General features: G+C 45.0%; 1 protein-coding gene across 3 annotated transcripts in view; it reads right to left on the bottom strand.

Moving 5' to 3' along the window:
- The window catches only part of LOC129837448 (atrial natriuretic peptide receptor 1-like), a 65,410-nt gene that overhangs the window by 32,008 nt on the left and 21,386 nt on the right, over positions 1 to 12,016 (bottom strand). For all 3 annotated transcript variants that reach the window (XM_055903610.1, XM_055903611.1, XM_055903612.1), the window contains exons 3-4: positions 3,518 to 3,705; positions 2,448 to 2,561 (exon numbers count right to left, since the gene is read on the bottom strand). In XM_055903610.1, coding sequence (XP_055759585.1) covers positions 2,448 to 2,561; positions 3,518 to 3,705 — 302 coding nt within the window. The remainder of the gene's footprint in view (positions 1 to 2,447; positions 2,562 to 3,517; positions 3,706 to 12,016) is intronic.

Genomic DNA, 12,016 nt, shown 5'->3' with positions numbered 1-12,016 from the left:
GAATAGTTCTTAAATCTATCATCACTTATTCTTTTGGGATGGCTTAGATCAACCATACAATACATGTATTAATAGTATATCTATACCTCTCATCCAATATATACTTTTTTTCTATCATTAGAAAGCTACTGCGTATGTCTAGCTATATTTGTGCCACTGCCATGGAGAGCAGAACTTCTTCTGCTAACTACTTGTCTCTTCTACAAGCTTCTCTACAGTGTTTGATATATTTCAAGTTAATGCCACTTTTCTATTTCTCACAACTATAATTATTTCCTATCATCTCCATACTTATTTCTACCCCTTTATTAATTTCACAATTGTGCCTGAGGAACAATTTCCTCTTCCATCTCGTCATCTCTCCAAACAATGGTCCCAAACCAAAAGAGCTGTCCACGTCAATCACAGAATGGAATATGAGGACAATAACCCACTCAGACAATTCACTCAGTTCAGTTGCATCAATTGGAAACGTACAGACATAATGTCCAGACAGGGTGAATGAGGACCAGGTAGACCAGGGCAGAGCTCTCATGCTTTGTGCCTCTCTCTCATCCTCCAGAGTCAGACCTGACTATTTATTACATTAACTGCACTTAGCTGTCTGTTACAAGTGATTCATCGGCTTGTGAGGGGTGCCAGACAGCCCTGTCTGAAACCAGGACCAATGGCGAGTCTCCCTTCCTCCCGGGGGTGGAATAGAAACCCTGACGTACAATCCTGGATTTGTGTGTATCGAACGGGGAGGGCAGTTAGATGACGTGGCCTGTCAAGCTCTTTATTTTGCCCTCCCCTCCTGAAGTGTAAATTGTCACTGACGCGAAAGCACACACATGCATGCAAGGACACACACCTCCATCCGGAGTCAGTTATAAACGATGGAATTGAAGGCAGTCAATCTACCATATTGAGGATACGTGGATGTATCGTGCCAATCTTTGTGAGTGTGTGTGTGTGTGTGCGCATACGTGTGTGTCTCTCTCATCTCCTAAACAAGACATCAGTGATTCAGCTGCAGAAGTGTGTAGAAAATCATCATTGTGCACCTTTGTAGGGAACATAAGAAGAAGATAAGCTCCACTAACTAAATTAGCTTTTTCTTCCGAATTAAATTTAATCAATTGTCCAGGCATTGCACGCGAGCCAATTACGTATAAGCCTACTTATCGCAGCCTCTCCATCTTTCTACGCACAAACACACTCTCAGATGTGCAAACACCAATGAACTAGTGCTACTGCTAAATGAACTAGTACTACTGATAGTTCTTTGTGTGTTGCTTTGCCTGTCAGATGTGGCTCAATCAAATGTTTCATAATGAGATATTCTCTATAATATGATAGCCCTACACTGAGTGTACAAAGCATAAGGAACACCTTCCTAATATTGAGTTGCACCCCTTTTGCCCTCAGAACAGCATCAATTTGTCGGGCATGGACTCTACAAGGTGTCGAAAGCGTTCCACAGGGATGCTGGCCCTTGTTGACTCCAATGCTCCCCATAGTTGTGTCAAGTTGGCTGGATGTCCTTTGGGTGGTGGACCTTTCTTGATACACACAGGAAACTGTTGAGCAGGAAAAACACAGCAGCGTTGCGGTTCTTGACACACTCAAACCGGTGCACCCGGCACCTACTGCCATACCCCATTCAAAGCCACTTAAATCTTTTGTCTTACCCATTCATCCTCTGAATGGCACAATCCATGTCTCAGTTGTCTCAAGGCTTAAAAATCCGTCTTTAAACGGTCTCCTCCCCTTCATCTACACTGATTGAAGTGAATTGAACAAGTGACATCAATAAGGGATCATAGCTTTTACCTAGATTCACCTGGTCAGTCTATGTCAAGTTCATAATGTCTTGTACTCTCAGTGCATAGATTATTATACCGAGCTTTATTCTGTGTAGTAGATCTAAGTCTTCATGCCTTAGCATGTCTTCTCCTTCATATTGCCTCTAGTCTGTGCCATGTTGAGATCAAGTTGTCTTTTTAAAATAAATTCTCCTTTTGATCTCAATTCTCTCTCTCTCTCTCTCTCTCTCTCTCTCTCTCTCTCTCTCTCTCTCTCTCTCTCTCTCTCTCTCTCTCTCTCTCTCTCTCTCTCTCTCTCTCTCTCTCTCTCTCTCTGTATGTGTGCAGGGTGAGTCACTCCTCCTTTTTCACTTGCTCTTCATCTGCTTTGTTCTCTCTGCATGTTTTTCTCTCCTATTTCCTGCTTATAAGCTTTTCTCTCTCTCCTTTCAGTTCTCATCCTCTTGATCACCCAGTCTTCCTGCAAGAGAGCACTCCCCCACCACACACACACACACACACACACACACACACACACACACACACACACACACACACACACACACACACACACACACACACACACACACACACACACACACACACACACACACACACACACACACACACACACACACACACAAACACACAGCCTCTTACCAGTGAATCCTCCACCGTAAAGTTGAACATTCTCTTGGCATCTGTCTTCAGGTCCCTCACAAAATCTTTATATTCAGGGTTCTGTGGTTCTCTATAGGTCAGGATTTTCACACTCTGAGACAGACACAAAGAAAAAAAACGATTGTGATTCATAGGACAAAGGTTTCACTGAATTATACAGAATCATACCATATGATTGGGTCAGAAAATCAGGTTATCAATTTCTGCTAATGAATGAATGAACCACAGGTGTGAGAAACACCATTTCTGTGGTAGAAATTAACAGTATGTTCCTCTTTCCCAGGCCTGTCGCTTTTATAAACAGGCAACTGTTATTAGAGCCTAGTTGCTCTATTATATGTTGTCAATGTGACCAGTCATCCAGAACACATCCTCCAAAACACCTTACAACATTCATCAAACCATCTCATCTCCCATTCCTACAGTCTGTGTAGATACAGGTCCAACCTCATTCAAGCAGAAAACTAAGGTCTGAGAAGGCTAACATGTAAAAACACAGCAGTGAGAGAAGTGTTCATACGTATGGGTTATGGCATTGGTTCCCAGACCATTAGGACCCACTTAAAATCTGTGTCAACCTATGCAAAATGACCACGACCCACCAGTAGGGCCGTATGTTGTGCACCACTGATGTACAGTACGTGCATCAGTTACATTTTCAAACCTCGGGCCCTTTGTTTTGCTCTTTCAGGCTTTGTGAGATGAGACTGATATCAACACATTGATGGGATGTCACGAAACATATAGTTATGTTGCCTCTCTCCCCCTCGATGGAAAGTCTGTTATTCACTAGGGAATTGAGAAGAAAATTCAAGTACTTCACAGTGAGAGAATGGAAAATCATCCAGATTAGATTTGTCATCTCATCTGCCTGGAAGCACACTTAACACCAATGACAACCATGGGGAAACATAGCGACATCAAAATATGACTGCTTTAGGGCCTGCTGTGTAAGTCAGTGGAAAATACAGCAGATACCTGTTTCCAAGGTAATGATGGGAATGAGATCAGGAATGAGATGATACACTTGACTCTGATCCAAGGCTTACCTGGAAGGCCTCCTTGGCGACAAGGTCGTCTTGGTCCCCTCTGGCCCACGGTTGAGCATTCTGGGAGTCCAGGCTGTGTCCAAACATGTCAATGTAGAAGAAAACAAACTCCTCCTGAGGAAGGCCTGCTCGCCGGAAGTGAACCATCAGCTGCCTGAATGTGTCCGGAGAGCAACACACAAACACCACTACGGGGGCAGAGAAAGCGAGAAAGGGTTATAAAAAGAAGAGAGTAAAGACAATAGGAGTGTAATGATAGTTATTGCACATATGGTCAAATATAGTTTCTTCTTGCAAAATACACAACAACCCACAAAAATCCTGACTTTAAATTATAGACCTGTCTAATACATGTAGGAATAACAACAATACTGTAAATGAATGAGAAACTTAACAAATTCTGAAGCAAAAGCATGTAAGGTAATATGTCCATTTTCTTTCAAGTGTATTCAACAAGCATCCTATAAAGCATCCTTTAACCAAAGCATATAGATGTAGGATCTTGATTTGATCACTCTTTTGTTGATGAGAATTTTCCTGCACAGCAGAAAACTTGTAGTGTATTCAAGGTATCAACCCCTACAACAACAAAAATCCAATAATTATAATACACATAATAATTCACATTTCCTGTCGCTGCAGGGTTATTTGCCTGCTGTAGCAAACTGGCTCAAATTAAGATCCTGCATCTGTAACAATGTGACAGGTCTTCAATGTAGTTCATCCTGTGAACAATGTTGTGTGAGCAGAATGAGAAAAGCAAAAACACATGTCTTGCTAAATAGATCAGGTTAAGAATCTCTTAATTGTATTTGAAATGCTTTATTAGTCACTCTGGTTAGCCTAGTCATATTTATCATCATACAGATATAGAATTGGAGCAAGTCTCCAACAGCAGGAAAATAATCCAGTAGCAACAGGAAATGTTAATTATGTGGATTATAATTAATGGACATTTTTATAGTCGATACATTTTTCGTAAAGGAAAATCAAGCCTGAAATTTCAAAGTGGAAATTACAAATTTTAGAATCCTTGTATTTGAGAATCCTCAAATACACTACAAGTTTAACATTTCCTGCAACAGGGTGATCAAATTAAGATCTTAATGTATGATGAGAAAATAATACACTAAACGCTTCAAATAACTGAATACATTTTTTAATTTGTGAATTTTAAACCAGCAGACACTGCAATACTTGGGACCAGGAGTTGTGCACCTCTTAGGCCAAGGGCCTTACACAACAACCACGGGCCACATCTAGATAAACAGACAAAAAAACAGACAAACAAGACAGACCAACACCTAATAGGCACTTCAAATCACACTTTTTTCAAAGATACACACACTTCTTCAAGACTTTTGGAAAAGCATTCCAGATGAAGCTGGTTGAGAGAATGCCAAGCGTGTGCAAAGCTGTCATCAAGGCAAATGAGGGCAACTTTGAAGAATCTCAAATATAAAATATATCTTGATTTGTTTAACACTTTTGTGGTTACTAAATGATTTCATATGTGTTATTTCATAGTTTTGATGTCTTCACTATTATTCTACAATGTAGAAAATAGTAAAAAATTAACAAGAAACCTTGAATTAGTAGGCGTGTCCAAACTTTTGACTGGTATTGTATGTATATGAGATATTTTTGTATTTCATGTGTTCACTTTATCATTATGGGGTATATATTGTGTGTTGGGTGTGAGAAAAAAAATATTTAATTCATTCTAAATTCAGGCTTTAACACAACAAAATATGGAAAAATAAATTTTGGGTGGGTATTTTTTATTTTTTTATCCCCTTTTTCTCCCCAATTTCGTGGTATCCAATTGTTAGTAGTTACTGTCTTGCCTCATCGCTACAACTCCCATACGGGCTCGGGAGAGACGAAGGTCGAGAGCCATGCGTCCTCCGAAACACAACCCAACCACAACACAACCCACTGCTTCTTAACACAGCGCGCATCCAACCCGGAAGCCAGCCACACAAATGTGTCGGAGGAAACACCGTACACCTGGCGACCTGGTCAGCGCGCACTGCGCCTGGCCCGCCACAGGAGTCGCTAGTGCGTGATCAGACAAGGATATGCCTACCGGCCAAACCCTCCCTGGCCCGGACGATGCTAGGCCAATTGTGCGTCGCCCCATAGACCTCCAGGTCGCGGCCGGCTGCGACAGAGCCTGGTCTCGAACCCAGAGTCTCTGGACCACTGCACCACCCAGGAGGCCAGGGTATGAATACTTTCTGAAGGTATGTTAAATAGGGGTAATGAGTGAAAGGAAGGGGGGCAGTCAATGTTAGCCCGCAGGCTAATTGTGCTGGGGTATAGTGCCTGTGGCGGTGTGTCAAAGACAGTGATCTTAAACAGGGCTCTATTAGCTCTATGATCAGCTCTGCTCCCATCCAGAGGTTAACTGTCTCGGTCAGACCCTTCATTAGCCTGGGTAATTACTGCAGGCTGCCAAGTACCTGGCACTGCCACGGCAGCACACGTTAAGTGTGTGTGGATGTCAAACCGTGTTCAGCATACTCTGTGCGCCATTGTGTTAGTTTTGCCTGGTCCAAAAACAACCCTTAAGCTCTATTCCCCATAAGCAGGTTGTGCTGCTGTGATCCTGTGTGGCCTGTTCTAGTACAGGTAGATCTAGGCTTATCTAGTCTTGTCTATTCTAACTTGTCATAGTGTATTGTGTTCTGGGCTGGTCAGGTCAGGTCTGATGGGTTATTGTGTTATGGTCTACTTAGGGTCTTGTATAACGACGGACTGGCCATCTGGAGCACTGGGAGTTTTCCCGGTGGGCCGCTTGATAATTGGGGCAGATGCAACGCAAAATATAAATAACCCCAACCCTCACTTAAATAAAAATAACCAAGTGCTCTGTGTCTGACTGGCTCAGGCGAGTGGGCTGCCGGCCCACTGCAGTTGGGTATTACATCTGTCAGCCTCTCTCTTCCAGCCAATTACTTTTGGTCCAGTCCATTCTAACTTTATCTGAGCCCCGCCCCTTTCCCATCTCTGTTAAGTGGTGACATTTGGATAAATAGTGCAGTGGAGCAAGATGGACAAACAAAAAGAGAAAAACGTAAAGGTGGTGCTGAAAAGCGGAGAGAGAAGAGGTTGAAGTCCCTTGAGGCTGATGCAGCCAAATGTTTTAAAATAACTAATTATTCATTTGGCGCCGTTACCAGTCAATCATCTCAGCCTAGTGAGCCTGAAGGCACTGGCAGCAGAGAAAAGAGAGAGCAGCCCATTGAGCCTAGCGATACCAGTTCGACTGTTAGTCAAGGTTTGCAGCTGAAGCGGTAAGACAGAAGACAATAGAGATAAGATAAGCAATGTTTGTGTTTCGATAGCTGGCTATTTAGCTATATCGGGTGCCTCTTGTTGAAACAAGTGCTCGTCAATGTCACTTTTCGTGAACCGACCAATCACAGCCTGGATGGGGCGGGACATTAAAAAAAGGTTAACGTGCTACAGCAAACTTTCAAAATGTTGAACTCATTGTTATGCATGAATGGTTATGATTAATGACAAGTTAGTACTTAGCATTAACAAATTAGAGACTAACCACCAATGAAATGTAGATCATTTTTCTTGCACAAGTATATAATGATGGAACAAAACCTACAAAAATTATAAATGTTGGTTGTGCATTTCTTAAACTGCTGTATTGTCCAATTGGAATTAATATTATACTAGTGGTATATAGTATACTATTACATGAAATTATGAATATACTAACATTATGTAATTAATATTAATATTATACTAACATTATACTATTATATTAACATTATACTTTTATTTAACATTCAAATATTATACTAAAATACTAATATATACTAATTACTCATCCAGGTTGAGGATAGTGCATCTGCAGTGGACAGATGTAGATTGAGCCAGAGCCAGGATGCCACTGACTGCCACCCCAATTTTTGATTATTTTAAGAGGCTGAAGTCAGGGGACCTAGATGTGTTTTTTAGTTTCCACCCCCAACAAAAGTGTGAAAAGTCTGTGGTGCAGAAGGTTTTCTTTTGTAAAGATGGGACCAACTGGAAGTGGCTGTCATACAGTGAAGAGAACCATGCTTTATTCTGCTTCATTTGTATGGCATTTGCAAAGCCCACAGAGAACAGCCCTTTCATGAATGGAATTTCAGACTGTAAGCATATCTATCAGAGAGTGAAAGAGCATTATGCATAGAGATTATGCTGAGGCCTACTTTCTAAGGTCCTCCAAAGGTATCATTGAGAGCCTGTTCATCTGCAGTCTGATGTCTGCTCATAGAGAGCAAGTGAACAGAAGAAGGCAAGTGCTAGAGCGCATTATAGATGTTGTTAAAGTAATAGGCAAGAGGGATCTGAGCTACAGAGGCATGCAGTCTGAAGCAGCTTATACGCTAGATGACAGCAGCATTGACCATGGCAACTTTTTAGAGATGATCATTCTGCTGGGAAAGTACAGCCTGTATATGAAATAGCATCTCACTGCCTGCATAGAGAAAAGCAAAACCCTGCATGAGTCTGGGTCAAGAGGGGGCAGAGGCTCTCTAATCACTCTATTATCAAAGACTGCCATCGATAACGTCATTACCACCATCCAACACATAATACAGGCCACCATAGCAAGTGAAATCCAGGAAGCTGGCATGTTTTCAGTCCAGATTGACACCACGCAGGACATTACAACACAAGACCAATGCTCTGTCAGAGTCAGATATGTGACGAACGTCATCCAAGAGAGGCTTGTGGCTGTGGTGAAATGCGAGGCATCCACTAGACAATACTTTGTCCAGGTACTGAGTGAAGTACTGGAAAACATGAAGCTTGACATCAGCAAGTGCATTGGCAATTCCACTGATGGAGCCTCCAGTATGCAAGGCCAGTATAAAGGCTTCTCTGCCTTGCTCTCTGAAAAGTCCACCATTTTGAACCTTGTTTTGGCAGACAGAACAGAGAGTGTCTTGGCAAGTGGGTCACTTTTTTCTCTCGTTAACAACATAGCTGTGTTCTTCCGTGAATCCTACCAGAGGATGAACATTTGGTGCGAAGGAGAGCAAGGACTCAAGACACAGACGTCTTGCTCCAATTGGAGAGACACGCTGGTGGGCTAAAGACAGTGCCTTAAAGAAGGTCTTTGGAGGTTTTGGAAATCCAGATGAGGGACTCTATGTTGATGTTCTTCTCAATCTTTCAACTATACAAGATCAGAAAAACAACACTACTGCACGGGTCAAGGCACAAGGATACATTGTGGGGTTGCTGAAGTATGAAACAATACTTACAGCTCAGATATTCCTCAGAATATTTCAGGTCACCTCACCAGTCTCAAAATATCTTCAAACAAGTGGACATTGTGTCTGCGCATCGTATGTGTCATGCCCTGATCTGTTTCACCTGTCCTTGTGCTTGTCTCCACCCCCTCCAGGTGTCGCTTATTATCCCCGGTGTATTTATCCCTGTGTTTCCTGTCTCTCTGTGCCAGTTCGTCTTGTTTGTCAAGTCAACCAGTGTTTTCTCAGCTCCTGCTTTTCCCAGTCTCTCTTTTCTCGCCCTCCTGGTTTTGACCCTTGCCGGTCCTGACTCTGAGCCCGCCTGCCTGACCACTCTGCCTGCCCCTGACCTCAAGCCTGCCTATCGCCTGGTACTATTTGGACTGACCTGGTTTATGAACTCTCGCCTGTACCCAACCAGCTTTCGAACCTCTCCAGGGGGCCACCATTTTTTCCAAGCTGGACCTTCGGAATGCCTACCACTTGGTTCGGATACGCGAAGGAGATGAGTGCGAGACAGCATTTAACACAGCCAGTGGACATTATGAGTACCAGGTCATGCCGTTTGGACTCACCAATGCCCCAGCCGTCTTCCAGGCCCTGGTAAACAATGTGCTCCAGGACATGCTAAATCGTTTTGTGTTCGTCTACCTTGACGACATCCTCTTCTTTTCCCGGTCTGCCCAAGAACACGTTCTCCATGTCAGACACATCCTTCAGCGCATCCTGGAGAACCAGTTGTTTGTGAAAGCCGAGAAGTTTGAGTTCCACTACTCTACAATCTCCTTTCTGGGATATGTCATCGCTGGTGGAAATGTCCAAATGGACCCTGAAAAGGTGAAAGCAGCGGTAGATTGGCCTCAACCTACGTCCAGAGTGCAGTTACAACGTTTCCTGGGGTTCACTAACTTCTACCACCGTTTCATTCGGGGCTACAGCACCCTGGCAGCCCCCCTCTCTGCATTCACCTCTCCTAAAGTACCGTTCACATGGTCTCCAGCTGTTGACAGAGCCTTCGTGGACCTGAAGCATTGGTTCACCACAGCACCCATCCCATCAATTTATGGTGGAGGTTGATGCTTCTGATGTTGGAGTGGGGGCCATCCCAGCGATCTATCCCAGCGATCTGCCCAGGACCAAAAGCTCCACCCCTTTGCCTTCCTGTCCCATTGTCTCAATCCTGCAGAAAGGACCTACGACGTAGGCAACTGAGAACTTCTGGCGGTCAAGATGGCGCTGGAAGAGTGGAGGCACTGGCTGGAAGGAGCAGAACAGCCATTTTTGGTTTGGACCGACCATAAAAATGTGGAGTATCTCCGTACAGCCAAGCGCCTTAACTCAAAGCAAGCCCGGTGGACTTTGTTATTTACAAGATTCAACTTCACCATTTCCTACCGCCCAGGGTCCAAAAATGTAAAGCCTGACTCCCTCTCCCACCTATAGAGTTGCTCTGCCACACCCTCGGTCTCCGAAACCATTCTCCCTACCTCATGCCTTGTGGCTTCTGTGGGTTGGGGTATGGAAACCATGGTTCACAAGGTACAACGTTCCCAGCCTGAACCTGAAGGGATCCCGGCTAACCGGTTGTTTGTCCCAGACTCAGTCTTGTCCCGGGTCCTGAAATGGGCTCATTCCTCCAGGCTGACCTGTCATCCAGGTTCCTGTCGAACACTAGCCTTCCTCCGACAATGTTTCTGGTGGCCCACAATGGTTCCTGACGTCTCTGCCTTCGTCGCCGCATTCACTGTGTGTGCTCAGAACAAGACTCCACAGCAAGCTCCTTCTGGCCTTCTTCAGCCACTACCTGTTCCTCATCGTCCCTGGTCCCATATCTCTCTGTACTTTGTCACTGGGCTTCCTCCGTCTGATGGCAACACCGTCATTCTGACGGTAGTGGATCGCTTCTCCAAGGCCACCCATTTCATCCCTCTCCCCAAACTACCCTCTGCCAAGGAGACGGCCCAGCTCGTGGTGCAGCACGTCTTCCGGATCCATGGACTCCAGGTGGACATTGTCTCCGACCAGGGCCCTCAGTTCTCGTCTCAGTTCTGGAAGGCATTCCCCAATCTAAAGGCCAGTCGGAGCGAGCTAACCAGGACCTGGAAATCACCCTAAGATGCCTGGTTTCAACCAACCCCACTACCTGAGTATGCCCCGAACACCCTTCCCTGTTCAGCCACGGGACTTCCCAGAACAAGAGCAGGAAGTCAACGTACCCTCAGCCCAGATGTTCGTCCACTGCTGTCGACGTACCTGGAGAAGAGCTCGGGCGGCACTTCTCAAGACCAACTCCAGGTATCGTCAACAAGCGGATCGCTGCCGGACTCCAGCTCCCCGCTACCGCATTGGGCAGAGGGTATGGCTTTCGACACGGGACCTGCCCCTTCGGGTGGAGTCCCGCAAACTGTCCCTCCGTTTTATTGGTCCTTTTCCCATCTCTAGAGTCCTTAGTTCCACTGCGGTCCGTCTCTTGTTATCCCCATACCCTCCGTATTCACCCTACTGCCCATGTGTCTAGGATTAAGCCCGTGTCTCACAGCGCTTTGTCTTCTGTCTCCAGGCCCACCCCTCCTCCCCGTGTCATCGATGGCCATCCGGCATACACGGTAAAATGCCTCCTGGGTGTTCCACCACAGGGCAGGGGTATCCAGTACCTGGTTGACTGGGAGGGTTATGGCCCGGAGGAGAGGTGCTGGGTTCCTGGATCCAGCCCTCATCGCCGACTTCCACCGCCGACACCCCGGTCAAGAGGGGTGGGCCTGGAGACAAATTTATTCTTGTATTATTTATTTTACTGGTCAGATGGTTCCAGAGATTCTTGCCACCTTGCTGCCAGTGCCATTGTGCCAATATGTGCTCCCTCTAGCCAGCCTCCTAAGAGCAACACGTTCCCCTTATTCTATTTGACATCTATTTTGCTAAAGTTATTGTTATAAATATTGTTCAGTAATCTTGTTTACATAAAGTGTGGCGTGGATAGTGGTGTATCACTGGGGGGGTTTTGGTGGGCCGGTCTGAGTCAAAAGGTCCAGGGACATTTTCATTTCTAGTCCGTCCCTGGTCTTATCTAGTTTATTGTGGTCTGGTCTGGCACCGTGTGGCGTGGAAGAGTGGCACAGGAAGTCTCCAGGGGCGTGATGACATTCCTGTAGCACGCACTTCCTGTCCTGGCGGCTCTATTGTTTCAGGGTTTAATGACACTGTTCAGGAAGTGAGCAGTGGAACCAAA

Source organism: Salvelinus fontinalis, chromosome 38 (assembly GCF_029448725.1).
Source record: "Salvelinus fontinalis isolate EN_2023a chromosome 38, ASM2944872v1, whole genome shotgun sequence".
Taxonomy (NCBI): Eukaryota; Metazoa; Chordata; class Actinopteri; order Salmoniformes; family Salmonidae; genus Salvelinus; species Salvelinus fontinalis.
Note: the sequence above shows the minus strand (reverse complement) of the source record. Positions and strands in the feature narration are given on the sequence as shown.